The 19986-nt window shown below is 34.9% G+C and overlaps 5 protein-coding genes across 6 annotated transcripts; 3 read left to right on the top strand and 2 right to left on the bottom strand.

The window, feature by feature from the left end:
* The first annotated feature begins 3353 nt into the window (after window positions 1-3353).
* Window positions 3354-4739, top strand: LOC123207502 (mitogen-activated protein kinase kinase kinase 18-like). The gene has a single exon (XM_044624983.1). It carries the CDS (start codon window positions 3354-3356, stop codon window positions 4737-4739), a length of 1386 nt encoding a protein of 461 aa, XP_044480918.1.
* A 754-nt stretch (window positions 4740-5493) lies between these two features.
* LOC123207510 (mitogen-activated protein kinase kinase kinase 18-like) lies at window positions 5494-7001 on the top strand. The gene is made up of 2 exons (XM_044625003.1): window positions 5494-6789; window positions 6945-7001. Exons 1-2 carry the CDS (start codon window positions 5494-5496, stop codon window positions 6999-7001), a joined length of 1353 nt encoding a protein of 450 aa, XP_044480938.1.
* Window positions 7002-9006: 2005 nt separating this feature from the next.
* On the bottom strand, window positions 9007-10782 carry LOC123207498. Its single transcript, XM_044624976.1, has 2 exons — window positions 9977-10782; window positions 9007-9310 (listed from the first exon to the last, which is right to left on the bottom strand). Exons 1-2 carry the CDS (start codon window positions 10257-10259, stop codon window positions 9198-9200), a joined length of 396 nt encoding a protein of 131 aa, XP_044480911.1. The 5' UTR covers window positions 10260-10782; the 3' UTR covers window positions 9007-9197.
* Window positions 10783-10910: 128 nt separating this feature from the next.
* On the bottom strand, window positions 10911-13624 carry LOC123207497 (syntaxin-61-like). 2 transcript variants are annotated; one of them, XM_044624974.1, is made up of 8 exons: window positions 13497-13624; window positions 13340-13402; window positions 13092-13205; window positions 12481-12594; window positions 12074-12267; window positions 11789-11879; window positions 11506-11571; window positions 10911-11359 (listed from the first exon to the last, which is right to left on the bottom strand). In XM_044624974.1, the coding sequence occupies exons 2-8, from the start codon at window positions 13391-13393 to the stop codon at window positions 11249-11251; spliced, it is 744 nt and encodes a 247-aa protein (XP_044480909.1). In that variant the 5' UTR covers window positions 13394-13402; window positions 13497-13624; the 3' UTR covers window positions 10911-11248. The 2 variants fall into 2 exon arrangements, with proteins under 2 accessions (XP_044480909.1, XP_044480910.1); XM_044624975.1 differs by having other exon boundaries at window positions 13340-13415; window positions 13497-13614.
* Window positions 13625-14432: 808 nt separating this feature from the next.
* LOC123207492 (imidazole glycerol phosphate synthase hisHF, chloroplastic-like) lies at window positions 14433-19674 on the top strand. The gene is made up of 19 exons (XM_044624962.1): window positions 14433-14722; window positions 14830-14912; window positions 15042-15136; window positions 15286-15389; window positions 15584-15753; window positions 15895-16009; window positions 16319-16374; window positions 16450-16488; window positions 16674-16772; window positions 16941-17003; window positions 17112-17174; window positions 17285-17367; window positions 17546-17654; window positions 17757-17810; window positions 17935-18022; window positions 18555-18592; window positions 18782-18887; window positions 19004-19170; window positions 19308-19674. Exons 1-19 carry the CDS (start codon window positions 14512-14514, stop codon window positions 19365-19367), a joined length of 1803 nt encoding a protein of 600 aa, XP_044480897.1. The 5' UTR covers window positions 14433-14511; the 3' UTR covers window positions 19368-19674.
* The last annotated feature ends 312 nt before the right edge of the window (window positions 19675-19986 follow it).

The following is a 19986-nucleotide window of genomic DNA, read 5'->3' as shown; positions in this document are numbered from 1 at the left end:
GTTTCGAATTGGAGTTTTAGTTTGGTTTACATGTAAACTCTTCAGTGATGTTATTTATTTGGATTGTGAAACTATTGTCCCTTCTTATGATATTGTTTAGTGTTAATGACACTACAATGATACTGTATACAAATTCGAATTCGAGTTTAAATTGGATATTATAATTTAGATTCAAATTTGTAAAGTCGGATTGAATCCACACTTGTCGATTCTCAGAGTCCGGTAATCCTAATCTTATGTTGATAGTTTCGGTGGAAAAAGTGATAGAATAAGTTCCTATTCTATAATTGATGGATCCATAATTCTTAGTGGGGTTTTGCTATCATCTTGTTGGCTTGGTAAACACCTTTTGGGTCAAGAATACGGTAAAATTCCCTTGTTAAAGGTGTCATACTGACCTCGTAAAGATGTCACAAAATCCATTTTTGTTGCAAAAAAGATGAGCACTTAGTGAAGACAATGACTAAAAAGACTTTGATTTCTGAATCGAAACTCGCAAATCAGGCCACTAAAATAGGGTAAATGACTGTGTGAACACAAAGCGCGGCTACAAGATTGATTGATCATGGCATTTTGACTAAAAAGAAAGGCAACAGTTTGGGTTGCTCAAGGAAGAAGTGGGTCTCCGAAAATTCCATTGGGAATTTGGTTTGAACTGATTCTGGTCAGCCTTGTTGATTGCTTACCATAATCACTTTATTTGAATTTCGAGGTTTTTCGGTCGAACTCTCTATTGTGTTGACTGTCACAATAAGGGTTTGAGATTATTGAGTGTTTCCATTCTTGTACGAGGTGTTCCAATGCTAAGTTTGAATTTTGATAAAATTTATAATAATCAATTCAAGTTAAGGTTTGTTTAGTTAGTTCATAAAATCATTAGATATCTATTAATGAAATGAACAATATTATATGAGAGATGACACCCTCATTAATAAGTTAAATATATAGTTAAACTAAATAATCTCAAGTGGAATGATGATTTCGAACTGAATCAATTTATATCATATCCACCCTTATTTGTAAAAATATTTTTACCTATTATTAGATATTTCTTTCTATTGTATTTCAACCAATAATATCTATTTAGGTGTGTTTAATTAAATTATAATGTAATATTTTAAACTATGGTTGAAATCGAATCAAACCAAATTAAGTAATGTTTGGTTCAAGTTTGATGAGTTATTGAGTTCTCAATTCTAGTTCAAGATATGACTGATTAACTTGAGTTTAATCCGAATTCACTTCAAAAATTTATTTAAACCATTTAATTTTTAAATATTTAATTTAAACCTCGCAACTTTATATATTTATCAATTATCATATATCAAAGTCAAAAAAGTAAAATTATTAAATGTATAAGTGTATAATTTATAGCTTTTAAGAGTTTCTCAATATTTTTACTAAAGTCGAGCTGTAGGTTCATGAGCTTATGGACCCAACAACAGCAAGCTAGAAATGCAAGCTGAGTTCTGAAAGATGTAAAGCAATCGGAGATAAGAATGGAAGTGATGGAGGAAAACAAAAAGTGGGGGTGATTGTATTGATCTCTTTATTCGAACCCAAATGAAGACGAAAACAGAAGTTGAGAAAAAGATTATGATTCAGCTGATGGAAATAGCTGGAAAGTTTATAAGAGACTGAAAAGCAATAAAGATGAGATGCAGTTGCGGCCAGCTTTCGGCCGACGACCAAAGAAGACAAAGCTAGCAAAGAAATACGGATTAGATGACTGCAATTCATTAAGTGGAATTGCTTCAATCTTACTCATACATATTTCTACTTGCAATCAGGGGTGGATATAACCTGATTCTAAATTAGAATTTTACTACAATAACCTATCGATATTGTTTATAACGGTGATCATTTGATAGAAATAAAATTTGTAAGGTTTATTTTGATAAAAGTAAAATATAGAGGGGTCAAGCTTTAAAAGATAAAATAAAATTTAAGGGTTATATTGATAGTTTATACATATTATACTAATTATATTTTAAAATCGATAAGAGTCAACTTTAAGTTTACCGTAAATTTGTCACCATTATATACTAATTTAAATGAGTTTGAATTTAAATATAAATTGGGTATTATAGCTTTGATATATTGATCGAATCGATCCTAAACTAGTTTCGGTTTGATTCGGATCCATTGATATATATATTATTTTAAATTCAATTGAAAAACTTTATTGATTCTTCACGTCAAAAAGTAGGGAGTCATGCATGTGAATGAAATTCACGCGGTTTCATTTGGTAATAGGAGTCTAATAATAATGCCTGCCTATTGAAAATAATTATGTTTTCACATTGGAACATGATTAAAGTTTCTTCCATTTCTCAAATATGGCAATTTTTTAAGGAGGGCTGATCAATTTATGTGGCACCAAGTCACCAATTCTTACTATATTTTATTCATCATCAAGATACTTTGGTATATATTAATTCGGATTAAACATAATTTGAATTAATTCGTAATTTAGATTGAATAAGTAGAATTTATATTCAATCGTAATTTCAATGTTGGTAAAATCTGAGCTTTCATTGAGCCGAACCGACTCTTTCATCGGAATGATGACCCATCGGGTCTAAAGGCATGGTATATGCACAATAAGAAGGACAGCTTGCGAGCACATTGATTTTTTTACATTTTTTTTTTAATTTTAATTTCACATTCTGTTAACTGCCGCCGCAAAACCAACTTCCTTGATTTAGGATATTCTCTCCTATCTACCGCTATTAACGCCATCTCGCCACATGCTCACATGTCCGGCTTTATTCCTTCGCCTAATTACCGCCGTCCGCCTGCAGCCAGCCCTCCTCTCTTGGCCCCTCTTACACTCTGTTATAACTATGGTATATTTCCCTTCACCCCCTCAAGGTTTGGTTTTGAGCAATTATATACCCGGAGAAATGTGGAGAAAATTTTCACGATGAATTAGTGTTTCGAAGTGCTCTGAAGACGGTAGTGGTTAGGACGAAGGAATATGGACGAACCAAGTGATTTTTATCGTGTGTGTATATTATGTTATTGATATATCAGTCGAATTTATAAGATTATCCGAACACAAAAATAGTGAGGACTAAAATAAAAATTCATTAATGTGTGGTGGAATTTGATAAGGTTATTTCAGCATAAGACATTGCCGGAAAATTAACAGTAACACATCTATATTACCGTATTTATTCAACTCTTTTTGACTATATTATTAGCGTCGGGGTGTTTTGTTAGTTATTAAAGTATGGGGGAGCTAATTGTTATAAAAGTATTAAAAATACGTCTCAAACGGATATAAATACCAACTAGACTACAGATTTTTCAATTCAATTGTGAGTTGTGTTCAGTGAATTGTTTTTATTATGGAGTGGAAAAGAGGACCCGTCATTGGCCGTGGCTCTACCGCAACGGTGTCTTTGGCCACGGTGGTTCCTTCCGGCGAGCTTATAGCGGTGAAGTCCACGGAGATTTCCAAGTCTGAGTTTTTACAAAGAGAGCAAAATTTCTTGTCCAAAATGAACTCTCCTTACATAGTTAAGTACAGAGGCTTCAATGTGACAGAAGAAATGTACAATCTTTGCATGGAGTTTGCGCCCGGTGGCTCACTTCACGATGAAATTCAAAGGCGTGGAGGAAGATTAAATGAGCAGAGGATCAAATTCTACACGAGCCAGATCCTCAAAGGCTTGGATTATCTTCACATGAACGGATTGGTGCACTGTGACATCAAAAGCAAGAATATTTTGATAGGAAAAGATGGTTTTGCAAAGATTTCTGATCTGGGTTGTGCTAAATTTGTGGACAAATTTGATGACGATGAAAGTTTTGCAGCATCCGAATTTTCCGGTACACCGGCGTTCATGGCACCGGAGGTGGCGAGGCGAGAAGAACAAGGCTTTGCAGCTGATATATGGGCTGTTGGGTGCACAATCATTGAAATGGCCACTGGGACTAACCCTTGGCCGGAGCTGAGTGACCCGGTTTCAGCCCTTTACCGGATTGGATTCTCCGGTGAGGTACCGGAGACACCACGGTGGCTGTCCGTGGAGGCGAAGGAATTCTTGAGCAAGTGCTTGAGAAAAGATCCCATAGAAAGATGGACAGCCAAAGAGCTTCTTCAACATCCATTTGTCAGTGAAGCAATTGAGACTCGTGATTGTTTCATTGAAGAAGCTAATATGAGTTCTCCCTGCACAGTTTTGGATCATGGCATTTGGGATTCTGCAGTGTGCCGAGAAAGCTCAACACAGAAAGTTTGTTCTTTGAACTCTGCCGGCGAAAGGATTCAGAAATTGTTTGGAATTGCAGCAGATTGGAGCTGGGATGACGAAGATTGGACCACTGTTAGAGCCAATGATGAAGATCATAATGTTCAAGGAACAAATGAGTTACCAGCTGCTGCAACAATAGGTTTTGATCTTGTTTCTGCAGAAGGAGTTCAAAGTTCAATTTTTTATGAAGATTTGTTGTTGGAATCCTCTGTTGAAAGTGCTACATTTACAGATGATTTTGTATTAGAAAATGTTTGGTCCGAGACAGATGATAATGAAGATTCATTTCTTAATCAATCTCAGTTTATGCCCATGTTGTATTTTTCTTTACTGGTTTCATTTCAGATTGCAATTTTCTGCTTTCATTTTTGTTTCTTCTCTATTGCAATGACTAGTTTGAACTTTGACCATAGTCAAAACGCTTATATGTTCAAATTACACGTCAATGTTTGCATTTATTTTAGCAAAGTCATTTAATTTATCAATCTTTATGTTGGCTTTGAGACTTTTTTTAGAGTGTGAACAGAGGAGACTTATGATTTTTGGCAAGTTGTATTAGTCAATGGTAGTTACTAATCCATGAAAGTCTAGAAACATGATCCAATTGACAACGCAAAAGTATTGGCCAGGTGGGAATTGGAACCCGTCAGAAATGCACTGCCATGCCCATGACGATGCAATGCCTAGAGATGACTTGCATTCCAAGAACAGAAGTAAAATTAAATTATGGTATATTTCCCTTCACCCCCTCAAGGTTTGGTTTTGAGCAATTATATACCCGGAGAAATGTGGAGAAAGTTTTCACGATGAATTAGTGTTTCAAAGTGCTCTGAAGATGGTAGTGGTTAGGACAAAGGAATATGTACAAACCGTGTGATTTTTATAATGTGTATATTGCGTTATTGATATATCGATCAAATTTAAAATGTTAATTGAAGACAAAAATGGTGAGGACTAAAAAAAAGGAATTCATTAACGTGTGGTGGAATTTGGTAAAATTGTTTCAGTCTAAGGCATTTTTGAAAATTAACAATAACACATCTCTATTAGAGTATTTATTCAACTCTTTTTGACTATATTATTAGAGTCGGGGTGTTTTTGTTATTTTTTAAAGTATGTGGGAGCCCATGTATTTGAAGGATAAAAAACACATTTCAAACGGTTATAAATACCAACTAGACTACAGATTTTTCAATTCAATTGTGAGTTGTGTTCAGAGAATTGTTTTATTATGGAGTGGAAAAGAGGACCCGTCATTGGCCGTGGCTCCACCTCCACGGTGTCTTTGGCCACGGTGGTTCCTTCCGGCGAGCTCATAGCGGTGAAGTCCACGGAGACTTCCAAGTCTGAGTTTTTACAAAGAGAGCAAAATTTCTTGTCCAAAATGAACTCTCCTTACATAGTTAAGTACAGAGGCTTCAATGTGACAGAAGAAATGTACAATCTTTGCATGGAGTTTGCGCCCGGTGGCTCACTTCACGATGAAATTCAAAGGCGTGGAGGAAGATTAAATGAGCAGAGGATCAAATTCTACACGAGCCAGATCCTCAAAGGCTTGGATTATCTTCACATGAACGGATTGGTGCACTGTGACATCAAAAGCAAGAATATTTTGATAGGAAAAGATGGTTTTGCAAAGATTTCTGATCTGGGTTGTGCTAAATTTGTGGACAAATTTGATGACGATGAAAGTTTTGCAGCATCCGAATTTTCCGGTACACCGGCGTTCATGGCACCGGAGGTGGCGAGGCGAGAAGAACAAGGCTTTGCAGCTGATATATGGGCTGTTGGGTGCACAATCATTGAAATGGCCACTGGGACTAACCCTTGGCCGGAGCTGAGTGACCCGGTTTCAGCCCTTTACCGGATTGGATTCTCCGGTGAGGTACCGGAGACACCACGGTGGCTGTCCGTGGAGGCGAAGGAATTCTTGAGCAAGTGCTTGAGAAAAGATCCCATAGAAAGATGGACAGCCAAAGAGCTTCTTCAACATCCATTTGTCAGTGAAGCAATTGAGACTTATGATTGTTTCATTGAAGAAGCTAATATGAGTTCTCCCTGCACAGTTTTGGATCATGGCATTTGGGATTCTGCAGTGCGCCCAGAAAGCTCAACACAGAAAGTTTGTTCTTTGAACTCTGCCGGCGAAAGGATTCAGAAATTGTTTGGAATTGCAGCAGATTGGAGCTGGGATGATGAAGATTGGACCACTGTTAGAGCCAGTGATGAAGATCATAATGTTGAAGAAACAAATGTGTTACCAGCTGCTGCAACAAGAAGTTTTGATCTTGTTTCTGCAGAAGGAGTTCAAAGCTCAATTTTTTATGAAGATTTGTTGTTGGAATCCTCTGTTGAAAGTGCTATATTTACAGATGATTTTGTATTAGAAAATGTTTGCTTTGAGATAGATGATAATGAAGATTCATTTCTTAATTTATCTCAGTTTATGCCCATGTTGTTTTTTTCTTTACTGATTTCATTTCAGATTGCAATTTTCTGCTTTCATTTTTGTTTCTTCTCTATTGCAGTGACTAGTTTGAACTTTGTCTATAGTAAAAACGCTTCTATGTCAAAATTACTCAATAATATGATAATACGTCAACATTTATATTTATTTTAACAAAACCATCTATTCGGCTAATCTCTATGTTGGGTTTGAGATTTTTTTTAAAGTGTAAACAGAGGAGACTTATGATTTTTGACAAGTTGTATAAGTCAGTGGTAGTTACTAATCCATGAAAGTCTAGAAACATGATCCAATTGACAAGGCCAAAGTATTGGCCTAGTGGGAATTGGAACCCGTCAGAAATGCACTGCCATGCCCATGACCTTGCAATGCCTAGAGATGACTTGCATTCCAAAACAGAAGTAAAATTAAATTAATTATCAATGCTGGATCCACCAAACTTTCCCTTGTCGTTTGTTTTACTTAATCTTGGCAGATGATTAGATTATTCATATTGATGAATAGTATATTATTCTGTAATCTCAACATTCATGACTTGTATTTTGCCACCAATCTTTTCCTTTCAAACCCTAAACCCTAATAATCTTGCTTCTCCTGATATCTCAAGATTCACAACCCTAGAAATTGTTGGAAACGTAATAAAGTGGTATCTTGAGTCCACCATAGAAAATTATAAAGATTTTGTTCAAAAGAGATGATGATATCAGATAATTAAGAGACCTTGTTTTACTTTTTCCTAATCTACATTAATCAATGTTTTAAAACTCAAATCAAAATTTTCAATTTAATCAATCCAACTAGGACCCATTGGTACCACCTCTGGGGGATGGTCCAATGGCTTTTTATCCATTAGATTTATTGAATTGTAGTTCAATTAAAAAATTTGTGTCCCCTTCCAGGTAAAGCATCGACTTAAGACAGTAATGAGTTGACAAAAATAATGAGATTGATGTTAAAAGTTATTATTAGCCAAAAGATCATCAATAAAGAGAAAAAACAAAAGAGACTAGTATGCGACTAGGGTTTTTTGACCTCTCACCCGATTTTCACACACTTATGGGAAATTTTCAATTTGGTTACTACACAAAAACAAAACAACAAAATCATCCTTAAATACATATCAATTTAATCCCTAAACAAATGAAAAGATATAATATCACTTCTAAATGGTTAATTAGTCCTACTATTAGTTAACTTAGACTGGCTTCTCATCCGGTCAACATCCAATCTGAATACGAAAACCACGACATTAATCAAGTGCCCATTGAAGTAGCACAACATGAAAGGGGAGGATTTGAAGCTTTTGGCTTTTTATAATAATGAAAGCAAAGAAAATTAGAAGTTCAACTAGTCAACTACATTTTTGGTAATGTGAACACAGAAGATTGGGTGTATGTGGTGGAGGGTGAAGAATGTTTTCGCATTATCTCTTCTTCTTCTTCTTTCAAATATCTAGAATTGGTGGTTGAATTATGACCAAGTGAAAGTGTTTTACAATTGGAGGGATTTGGTCATGATAAGAAGAGGAAGTTTTTTCTGCAATTGGTTTGGTAATGTGTGGTGTGTCAGCTTGACCATTCTCTTTTGCCTATGATTTAATGGCAATTTCATTTGCAACCCAACTTGGATTGGTGGGTATAGTACAACTTTTCTCCATCAATACTATTTGGCCCCATGTTGCTGAGTCCTGCGTTTACATTGGTTAAGATTTACAAGTTGATAAATGTCTTTCTGTTATTGAAAGGATTAGGTTACTTGTTTTCCTAATTAAGTTGCTATGCGGATTGTTTCTTGTTAATTTATGGAACCCCAATTTATTGAACCCCATTGACATTTGGTTGCGAGGTTATGCCCTACGATTCTTGATCAACTTTACAAAGATAACTTTTAAACATGATTGGATTCTTGGTCGATATTTAATGTTTTAATGTCATAATACTAAGCTCTTCTAGTTAATATGAAAAGAATATGATCAATATTATATATAATATCATAAAATGCTTGTCAATTACTATTCGGACTAGTTTGTACTCCCCCTCATCCCTTAGTCAATTTAGTATAGAGTTTGGATATCAAGTTCATTTAAGGGGTGAAATCAAAGTGAACCAAATTCAAACAAAAATTAATTTGAATTTAAAATAACCAATTCGAACTTGACTTCCTCGAATTGGTGAATAGTAAATAAAAAAATAGAGAAGAGTTGTTGAAGATGAAAAAAGGAATTCATAGAGAAGAGGCATAGAAGAAGAAAAAGAAACATAATCATATTATCTCACATACATTTTTATTTATTTTCAATATAAACTTAAACATAAATTCTAATTTATTATTAAGGCAAAGAAACATTCATGTCCAAAGTTTATTCTTGCATAAATGTTTGCTTAGAAGAACCTATTTCGATAGCACCTTTCGGCTTTGGTGCTCAGTCAGAACCTGGAAGTTCAACTTTTGCCTTGTTGCTTGCTTCATTAGTGATTCTTATTGAAGTTAGTTGCTTGTTCCAATTGCCTCCTCACCAGATGGACCTCTTTGATATAGTAGTGTAGTCTATCTACCATCAGTGCTAGGAAAAGAGAAAACCCTGATTCACAAACAAAGGCTCAGATAAGCGATGTATTTTAACAACTCAACTCACCCTGTCATGATCCCTAGCTCACTCGGACGATTATCAACTATCCAAAAAAATAACCTATTGATGGGTTATGTTCATTAAATGGGATTCAGACAATTGAGAAGAGTGATGAGAAGAAAATTTTCTTTTGTCAATAAACTTCTCGTGAAAGCTTTATAAATTAAAAACGATTAAAGATTTTCTACAATAGTCTGTAAAAACGTGTATAAAGGGATAATATCCTATGAAACATATAAAAAGAGAGTGGAGAAAGACAAAAAAAAAGGAAAAAAATGTTCGGTGAAACAGAAAAAAGGGAGATTTTTTACTCAATCAATCAATGAAAGTCTCATATTTCTTCTTGCGTATACTCCTATACCTATTTGAGTGTGTAATGTGAACAATCATTGTATATCTCTTTACAACCTTGGTGGTGGTTGTGGGTTTACTTTCTCTTTGCGAGTCTTCAACCGGAAATAAGAAAAAGCTTTTGTGCAAGAGATAAAGAACAAGAGTCGGTTTTTTGGTGGAAGAAAAGTTAAGGTTTCTCTTATTAAGTTCTTGTTGTATTATGTTACCTTATTGATGATATAAGGTAATAAGACTAATATTCAAAAGGCTACGGAAATAAGTTACCCATAAGGGATGCTTGAAGAAAGAGGTTTGCCATGAGAACTTCGTCTGTTGGATTGATTGTACCACCTTCCTCTGAACGTTTCCGAATCTCCATTGCAGTGAACAGGGTTGCAGTAAAAACCACCACCATTGTTGCTCCAACACTTCTTGCAATCAGTGGACCTGTCCCCTGCTTCACCATGTCCAACCCCATCACCAGCAAATTCCTTAGAGGGTTTCTAAACACAAGGATCAGAATCAGGCTCATTTCTGTCAACACAATTGTAAACAAAAGATAAATCATTACTTCAGAGTTCTTGGAAAGCTTTTGATTTGGCTTTAGAGAAATGTAAATGAGTTATATGGGGAAGCTTGGGATGAAAAGTTGTCCACATTTTGGTTCTTGTTAGAGTTTTTGGAAAACTTCAGCCGCTTTTTCTAAGCTTACAGTTCAATCAAAGAATTTAATACTTTCCATGACTTGAGGTACAGAATTTCTTTACAAGCAGGAAAGAGAACATCTCTAATACTCATTTTGCAACTTTACTGTACTCAGAAACTTGAATTTAAAACAAAAACCTTCACGAACTTGAATTCAAAAACCTAGGGTTAGATTTAATCCAAACCAAGTTCAAAATTGACTCAAATCCTAAAAAGTCAATTTGAGATTGACAAACTAAGACTCAAACTCAGTTTGAAAACAATTTACTTTATATTTGGTTTGAGCCAGCTCAAATTCAACTTATTTATAAAAACGAACCCAATCTTTAACTTGAACTAAAATTCGAGCTCAAATAGCTTAGAGCAAATCCAACCCAAGCTAAACCTTACCGAATTCAAGCTGCTGAAAGGTAATCTTGCTCATTTGCTTATAATAGTGATTCAGTTGTGCCTATATGCAACAGTTTGCTAAGCATTCCCTTAAAACAACATTGATCGTAAGAGTCTAAAGACATCTTGACAATGGCAATACCATTATATATATAAATAAGAGAACTTGAATTGTAGATACAAACATTACATCTAAGAAAAAATTCAGAAGATAAGAATTATATAAACTCCAATCCAACAAATTTTGAACTCAAAACTTTTCAATATGAAATTTTAGTCAAGTTTAAAGTAATAAATTTTTTTCAGGCGCACAGATTCTTTCTTTGTTTGAGCATTTCCAAACTGCCAATTATTCAAGCTCAACACATCCAGTTTAACCATTGCATTCATCTGTATTCCTCTTCCGAATGATTAAATGTCCTCTCTATATGTGAACATCATAGTTTGTTTTCACTCTTTAGCCTAGGTAAAGAAGACCAGAACAAATAGGATGATGAACAGAGCCAGCAAAAAACAGATCATCATTATCTGACCCTTGGCGCCAGCCTTCTTCATGACCATAGCCACTTTTTTCTGCAACAGAGAATAAAGTTAACTCCAATTTAACACCAAATTATTTAATTGATTAATCGATTGAAATTTACTGCAACTTGAATGATCAATAACAGGACTCGAAGATGATGTCCTGCATTTTATATCATGGATAAGAAGAAAATCACCTGTACAAAGTCCAGACGATTTGATGTACCGTCCATTTCAGTACTAAGTTCATCAATAATCTTCTCCTGAAGCACCAAAATATTTGAAGTTTAACACTAAAATAAGCAAAAATGCCTCAACTGGAGTTGACCAAGATAGTTCATACATATTTATTGTTTGTAACTTCACCAAAATTCTTGACGAAACAGACACAATCTGTAACCTTTCTGCCGGCTCCTACCAGAGAGATGGTGGTGGACGGCATGAAGGCATTACAACAAACATAAACTCATTAATCCAAACCTGTGCAAGGAGTTCATCATGTATGGTAAGACCAACGCTTCCAATTCTCTCCACGCTGGCACTAAGCTCATCCAGCTCCTCATCTTGTTGCCTAAAACCAACAATCAGGAGGTCATAAGAGACAAACCTAACGCAGTTCAAAACTGATCAACTTTCACAGAAAGTGACACATGGAAGAGGTCATCAGAGACAAACCTAATCCAGTTCAAACTGATAACTATTACAGAAAGAAACACATGGAAGAACAAGAAAGACAATATATGGGGAGAAGTAAAAAGACTTTACTTTATGAGAAGCATTTGTCTATCTGACTCTGATTGGATAAAATCATCATTATCCTGGGGTGCATACTGGTTGGATCTGTCTGCCTGATGATTATTAGGCATCCTCATTAGTTCCCGGCGCATCGCACTTGCACTAGTGGTCCCAAAACTATTCAGATCCTGTCCAGCTAGGACAGTTTTCTTCACATTGCCAACCTAATGAAGTACGGTAATCCTTTAGGGTTCCATAACTGAAAGATTAAAGCCAGGATTCATCATGCAGCACACTATCCAAAACTTCAGATAGAACTGAGAGTGACCATGGTAGCAAACAAATTTCTTTAAGCTATCTTTACAATGAAATATTAATTAGCACATCTTTACAAATTTACTAAAACCTTTTGTGTAATAAATTTATTTAATGGACACCTGAGTACGAGCAGTGCTGGTCCATCTCTTTCGTTTTTCAAGTTCCACTTCATCAATGCCATACCAAGATGGATCTCTACTTGCAACAGCAATGGCTTTGTCCAATTCATCCACCTTCCTATCAAGAAAGAAGGATTTCAGTGGTTGCAGATAAGAAACCAGAACCCCAATTCACACTATAAAGTTGCATCAAGAATACATCCAAAAGACGACTTTAAACCAGAATAGTAACTTCAATTTAATGAAGGTCCACTAGAAAGAGGATCAGTGAGATTATATAAATCAGACTAGAAAGTTAGCCCACTGATGGGTCACAATTTGGGTGCGCACACACACACCAGGCTTTACTACTCAAACTCAGCTAATTCTTGACAACTAGATTGAGACTGAGATTAAATTTCATTAGGTGCCTTATATACATTACTTAATACTTTTAAACTCAAACACTAGATTTATTTTCTTTTTGCTGCAAGAGAACACCTTAGAGTTCAATTCAAACGCTGAATAAAAAAGCCAATCCTCATCAAATTTCATACATTACCTTTATAGTATCTATATAATTAAAACTCAAGTTTAAGCTTCAACTACAAAAATTCAATAATTTGATGTACCTGCCACTCAATGCTCTCGCAAGAGGCAAGTAGCTCCTTCGTGAGATGCATATGCTCTCCACTATCACCAGGACTATTTTCCCATTGACGAAAAGTAGACTGCAACTTATCAATCTGAGCAAAAAATAAAATGAAAATTCCACTAATTCAGTTCAGCTTATCCATAAATCAACATTTCGAAAACCTAATCATTAGAAGCTGCAGATCTCAATAGAATTTCTAGAAGATTGAAAATAAAAAAAGCTTACCGATTCTTGAATCTCTTCTTTAACGATATAAAACGGATCTTGAGCAGATGACATAGCGTATTTCTACACGGCAATGCTTTCACAAATTACGTTTTTATGTCAAATTTATAATCAATTCGAATTTATCAAAGCAATTGAAAGAGAAATTAGAAATTACCGGCGACCGGGATAGTAGGTGGCGATGGGGAAATAGATTTTGTCGTCTTCGTCAGTGCCTCGATCTCTCTGGTGCGGAGATGGAGCTCCTGAAAACTGAAAAATAATTGTTAAAGTAGAAGAAGCCAAAAGATGTCATATGAATTCTGCAAAAAGACTAAAATGCCACTGTAATTACTCCGATCTACTCTGCCAATGAAAGATTTTTTTCTGATTAACGACTTAATTAAATAATTAACATTACTCCTATTCCAATTTCAAATCAATAAAACAATTAACCAATTAGTAACTACTTTGTATACATTTATTTGAAAGGTATACATGGGATAATTTTAAATTAAAAATAAATTAATATTTAATATTTTGATAATATATATAAATATATTTATTTATATATTTATAATAATAAGTATATATAATATTATTCATAATCCATATAATATATCATTTATTCAAAATACAGTGAGGAATGCGTGACTCTAAAACTCACCTCAAAAAAATTATTACTTCTTTTTAATTTTTAAACTATTATTTTAAATTTGGTCAGTGTATTATTCGTTAAAATTAAGATTTTATTTGAATTTAACTATAAGTTTGCTATTTCAAGAAGTTAATCATTTTCAAATTCGAACCCAATTTAATATTAATCGAATTAAACTCAATTTAACACTAATAAAGTCGAGCAATTTAACTTGAGTTACACTCTTAATGGGTTTGAGTCGAGCTATCAATATTCAATTTGAAATTGATATTAATATCATCGTATCAAAGGTAGTTTAATTGATAATTTTTTTCTTTTTCTCCGGTAATTATTTTTTTTCGATGATTTTTTTTTTGTTAGTAAATAATTTCCAAATACAGTGGAAATGGTAAAATTATCAGGAGAATTCTGAAACGCCTGCGTTTAGTCAGTTAAAACAATATGCTAGTGTAATAACACATTAACAATTTAACATCAAGTCGGAGATACCACAAACTACAAGCACTCCCCATCACAACACAAAGAGCTGCCGCAAATGGCGGCGCCGCCATCACCACCACCACCTTTTGCTTCAGTTTCAGCTTCACAACTGTGCAGCAACGCTCGATCATTCTCCCCCTTCTCTTCTTCTCCCTCTCTTCTTTTTTCTCGCAACAATGCTTTCTATAGAAACAAATACAGTCGAGTCAAGTTCAAATCATCCTCAACCCTCTCGCTTCGCGCCTTCTCCTCTTCTTCAGACTCCGGTGCTCTCTCATTCTCTGCTCAGATTCTTAATTATATTGTACTTTTTTTAAAATATAATTTTGAGAGAGTGATAATTTTTTTTTTCATTTGATATCATTTTATACAGTTGTGACTTTGCTTGATTACGGCGCGGGAAATGTTCGTAGTGTGAGAAATGCGATTCGTTTTTTAGGTTTTGACATTAAAGATGTGTGTAAGCTTGTACCCTGTTAATATTATTTTGAAAAAAAAAATATACAATCAAAAAATCTATCCAGTATGTCCAAAATTTGATTTTTTTAACCGTCTCCATTTATATAATTTTTTCCCTCCATGAAGGTGCAAACTCCTGAAGATATTCTGAATGCAAACCGGCTTATATTTCCTGGTGTTGGTGCTTTTGCTGCAGCCATGGATGTACTCAACAAGACAGGGTAACATTTTTCGCATGACTTCTGATTATTTCTTTTGTTACATTTGGTTTCAGTTTTGTTGTGTTTACGACTTTCTGCTATGCGATTTAACTATTTAGTTACATGTTTGATGTGTCAATGTGGAAGTTTTCTCTCGTTTAATGGTGCAGAATGGCAGAAGCATTATGTACTTATATTGAGAAGGATCGCCCATTTTTAGGCATCTGTCTTGGACTTCAGCTCCTTTTTGAGTCTAGCGAGGAGAATGGACCTGGTTAGTTTTTGAAATTTCAGAGAAGTTTTTTCTTGTCTTGTTGACAAGCATTCAGTCCCGGTTGTCAAAGGCTTGGATAATATAGATGCTTATCTGAACCTTGTTTTCTAGTGAAGCAAAATGGTACTTTCTATGTTAGCATGTTATAAAGGAAATGTTAGAAAATTAATTTTGTTTTTCTGCTTATGTTGCAGTTGAAGGTCTCGGCTTGATACCAGGAATGGTTGGACGTTTCGATTCATCTAATGGCTTCAGAGTACCACATATTGGTTGGAATGCTTTGCAAATCACAAAAGACTCCGAAATTTTGGATGATGTTGGAAACCGCCATGTTTATTTTGTCCACTCTTATCGTGCCATGCCAGTATGCTTGCCTTGCTTCCTCTCTTCTTGCTATCCTTTAATATATTCCCTTGCTAATGGCTCTTGAGCACATCAATCATGTTTTCTTAATTTGGTATGGAGGTTGGTGATCCCTTTATTATTTATTTATTTGTTCTGGTAGTCAGATGACAACAAAGAGTGGGTTTCATCTACATGCAACTATGGTGACAATTTTATAGCATCTATTAGAAGGGGAAATGTGCATGCAGTTCAATTCCATCCAGAGAAGAGTGGAGGTAAGATGTACTTTTCTTTTTAAGAGTTTATTTATCCTTTTTTTTTTTTCTGGGTAAGGAAATTTCTCTTTAAGATATCTACTACTGAGTTCTCTTTTCTCATTGATCAATTTAAAACTTGTTGAAACAAAATATTGTTATGAAGAGAAATTTGAAAGGAAAATGCTTAGATTTGTGATGTCAATATATTTGAAAACTAAAATAATCATCAGACAATTATTAGTTATCTGGAGCAAGAAGTGCTCTAAAAATGTTTATTATCTGGTGGGCATTCTTCTTGATATCATTAATATGAAATGCTTATTTCAGATGTTGGTCTTTCCGTATTGAGAAGGTTCTTGTATCCAAAGTCAACTATGCTAAAGGTAGCCTTTGTACTTGACTCTCATTTTTCCCTTGCTATCATCCATCTAATGATTAAATGGTTCTTTTGAAGACAGAAACCAACTGAAGGGAAGGCCTCACAGCTTGCAAAGAGGGTAATAATTGTTGATCCTGTGATTTCTTACTAGTTCTTTCTGTTCTTTTTTGAAATTGTAAGTTAGGAAGTGTATATCAGTTTTGGCTGATAAATAGATAAAATGGCTTTATCGATTATTTCCCACTCGTTGTAATATGCATGTTTGATTACGTGGGCACTAAATTGTAATGTTAATTCTGATAGGTTATTGCTTGTCTTGATGTGAGAGCAAACGATAAAGGAGATCTTGTTGTCACCAAAGGAGACCAGTATGATGTAAGAGAGCACACAAAAGAGAATGAGGTACTTCATAGAATTCTAAAATGTTGTTCATATGATTTGTATGGATATCAGCATCAAATATTTGGGCCAAAATGGTTGCCTATAATTTATGATAATTTGACATCAATGAACCTTTGATTTATCATATGTATATTTGGTTGTGATTGAGAGTGTCATAATTTATTGCAGGTGAGAAACCTTGGCAAGCCTGTAGAGCTCGCTGGACAGTATTATAAAGATGGAGCTGATGAGGTAGGCTATCGTAGCATAGGACAAATGTTAATAGTTAGATTTATTTAAAAGAGGTACATCTAATTTTGATGTTGATCTCACAGTTTTGTTTATTGGGTTGATTTTCAGATTAGTTTTTTGAATATTACTGGTTTCCGTGATTTCCCATTAGGTGATTTGCCAATGTTGCAGGTATGTGAAGTGAATTTTTAACAAATTTTGCCTCGTGGATCATTAATTTAGCACAATTATAATATCTTTTGTTCTGTAGATTCTTTTCACTTACTTGTTGTGTCTTGTAGGTATTAAGATTAACTTCAGAGAATGTATTTGTACCATTAACTGTTGGAGGTGGGATAAGAGATTTTACTGATGCCAATGGCAGGTATACTGTGGGGTGTTATGGTCTAAACTGTTGTTTTATATTTTTATGTATCATTGTCTTCAGGTCCTCTAAGTGATATCTCCAAGAAGTGTTGTAATTCTGTGGTTTCTAATTGGTCTTCATGTGACATTCTCTCGTTAAGTGCATGGACATGATTATCTTGAGGTTCCTTTTTCAGGTACTATTCTAGTTTGGAAGTAGCCTCAGAGTATTTCAGATCTGGGGCCGACAAGATTTCTATTGGAAGTGATGCAGTTTATGTTGCCGAAGAATATTTAAAAACTGGGGTATGCGATACTTTTGATCATCTATTTCCATGATAGTTCTGGAGCTGATCTGATCATATCAACATATGTGCCCCTATTAATAGGTTTACATGTTTTTTTCAGGTGAAGACTGGAAAGAGCAGCTTAGAACAAATATCTAGAGTTTATGGGAACCAGGTAATGTTTAGCTTGTATGAAACTGGGTGGTTAGTTGGAATTTACACTTAGGTTAGAGAAGTTAATCGTTAGAAAGGCATGGAGATTTGACACTGTATTAGTTGATTGAATGCTTATTTTACAGGCAGTGGTTGTCAGTATTGATCCTCGTAGAGTGTACCTTAATAGTCCTGATGATGTGGAGTTCAAGGCTATAAGAGTGACAAACCCAGGTGACAAAGCAGTTATCTTTTTCTTTTTTCCTCATCTTCTTTTCCTTTTTATCATTTAGCTTAGATTAGCCAATCAGGTGCGATGTTATGGTATCCATAAAACCCTGTTTGTTAATTCCTCTGAATTTAATTAATTCATTGTTTATGTTGAAATGAAATAAAAATACTATAAACTGTCTTGTACCAATGTTGAAGTGATGTTCTAAGTCCACCAAGAACAGTTGTTAGGTTGGGTGTGTCCCTTGGACTATCAGCCATTGCTATGAGGAATCCTAGATTCACCATGGATCTTTTCTGACTACTTTTTTGTAAGATTGATTATCCTTTGATTGTTCAAATTGTTTTTCAAATGACTATTGGGCAATTTTAAGTATGTTTAGTTGCATGTTAGATTTATTTGGCAGTTTGAAGTAAGAATAACTTACTCTTCCTGCCTCCGAATGTAGTGAGACTGTCTAATTTTGGTTTGGATTGAAGCTTTTTCAACGTCTACCTGCATTGTTAGTGACCATTCTTCTAATGGTGGTGTTAGGTCCAAACGGAGAAGAATATGCATGGTATCAATGTACAGTAAGTCTTCTTTCCTTCCTTTATTTTTGCATTTATACTGCTCATACGTGAATTAGAGTCAGATGACCAAGACAAGACATATTATCATAATCACCAACTCCTTAGTTTGCTAGGAGATTGCGTGTAGTTTTGAATACGACGGGTTATATTATTGAGCATCTTAAATGACTCCCTATGATTTCTCTTAAGGTTAGCGGTGGGCGAGAAGGTCGACCAATTGGAGCTTATGAGCTTGCAAAAGCAGTTGAGGAGCTGGGAGCCGGAGAGATACTATTGAATTGCATTGACTGTGATGGTATAAAGAACTCTCCGGTCCTTCAATAACTTACAATTATATGTTTTCCTTTTTAGCATCAAATCTTAATTTGAAGCATGCTTGTTTGTTTCTGTGGACGTAACTTACTTTTTCAGGTCAAGGCAAAGGATTCGATATAGATTTGATAAAGTTGATCTCAGACGCTGTGAGCATTCCCGTCATCGCAAGCAGTGGTGCAGGTGCTGTCGAACACTTCTCTGATGTGTTCATGAAAACAAATGCATCAGCCGCCCTTGCTGCCGGCATTTTCCATCGGAAGGAGGTAATAACAAGACACGACTGTTAATTATTTTAGTCCTTGTAACCATTTTTCCTTGTACAGAATGAATTACTTCTGTGACAATCCTTGGGCATCTTTGTGATCTAATATGCTGTCCAAAACCGTCTTGTGAGTTGCAGGTGCCGATTCAGTCTGTAAAAGAACACTTGTTCAACCAAGGCATAGAAGTCAGGATCTGATTCAATCAATCAACATAGATTTATCTCATCAAAGTTGGAAGAGTGCAGAGATTCCACCATTTTCACCAGGCATGTGCTGCTTGTATTCTTAGTTGTAATTTCGTTGTTCTGAATTAAAGGTTGACATTATCAACTATATGAATCATCAGACGGTAAGAACCTAGGTAAAAAATTCTGTTACTATATGTTCAACAGGTCACGGACTATTGAAAAAAGCAAAAGACAAATAATGTTGCATGTTTTGCCTGCGAGAACCCATCTCTGTTTTCTTTAATAACCATTCAAAATTAAGATAAAATTGCACCTATTAACTCTATTTTTAATAGTTTATCTATACAAACTGTTACGTATTGTATTCATGTTATTCCTGAATGTGGGTCCTAAATTTTTTTTAAAAATTAACTTAAAAAAGAGTCAGTGCTAGATCGCATTGGGAGATGAGGTGAGATATGATTAGAATTGCATCTTTCTAGGTGTGATTCTGTTGTAAGGTGTAATTTTTTCAAATCACTTGCTCTCACTCACTCGGAAATGTGTAATCTAGTCAAAATTGCACCAATTAAGGTGTAATCTAGGAAATATACTTTAGGTGTGATACCGACAATCAGATCATATCAAC

The sequence above is a fragment of the Mangifera indica genome, unplaced genomic scaffold (assembly GCF_011075055.1).
Source record: "Mangifera indica cultivar Alphonso unplaced genomic scaffold, CATAS_Mindica_2.1 Un_0083, whole genome shotgun sequence".
In the NCBI taxonomy this organism is placed as follows: Eukaryota; Viridiplantae; Streptophyta; class Magnoliopsida; order Sapindales; family Anacardiaceae; genus Mangifera; species Mangifera indica.
This window is presented reverse-complemented; position numbering and strand designations above follow the sequence as displayed.

What these genes read in the sequence shown, in the direction of transcription:
- LOC123207502 (XM_044624983.1), top strand. Translation starts at nt 3,354, where the DNA reads ATGGAGTGGAAAAGAGGACCCGTCATTGGCCGTGGCTCTACCGCAACG.
- LOC123207510 (XM_044625003.1), top strand. Translation starts at nt 5,494, where the DNA reads ATGGAGTGGAAAAGAGGACCCGTCATTGGCCGTGGCTCCACCTCCACG. An exon ending in TTTGTTTCTTCTCTATTGCA is followed by an intron (nt 6,790 to 6,944) that starts GTGACTAGTTTG and finishes AAGTGTAAACAG; the next exon opens with AGGAGACTTATGATTTTTGA.
- LOC123207498 (XM_044624976.1), bottom strand. Translation starts at nt 10,259, where the DNA reads ATGATTTATCTTTTGTTTACAATTGTGTTGACAGAAATGAGCCTGATT. An exon ending in TCTTCAAGCATCCCTTATGG is followed by an intron (nt 9,311 to 9,976) that starts GTAACTTATTTC and finishes TTTGTGAATCAG; the next exon opens with GGTTTTCTCTTTTCCTAGCA.
- LOC123207497 (XM_044624974.1), bottom strand. Translation starts at nt 13,393, where the DNA reads ATGTCATCTGCTCAAGATCCGTTTTATATCGTTAAAGAAGAGATTCAA. An exon ending in ATGATGAACTCCTTGCACAG is followed by an intron (nt 11,572 to 11,788) that starts GTTTGGATTAAT and finishes TTGGTGCTTCAG; the next exon opens with GAGAAGATTATTGATGAACT. An exon ending in ATCGTCTGGACTTTGTACAG is followed by an intron (nt 11,360 to 11,505) that starts GTGATTTTCTTC and finishes TCTCTGTTGCAG; the next exon opens with AAAAAAGTGGCTATGGTCAT.
- LOC123207492 (XM_044624962.1), top strand. Translation starts at nt 14,512, where the DNA reads ATGGCGGCGCCGCCATCACCACCACCACCTTTTGCTTCAGTTTCAGCT. An exon ending in TATAAGAGTGACAAACCCAG is followed by an intron (nt 18,023 to 18,554) that starts GTGACAAAGCAG and finishes TGGTGGTGTTAG; the next exon opens with GTCCAAACGGAGAAGAATAT. An exon ending in ATGCATGGTATCAATGTACA is followed by an intron (nt 18,593 to 18,781) that starts GTAAGTCTTCTT and finishes ATTTCTCTTAAG; the next exon opens with GTTAGCGGTGGGCGAGAAGG.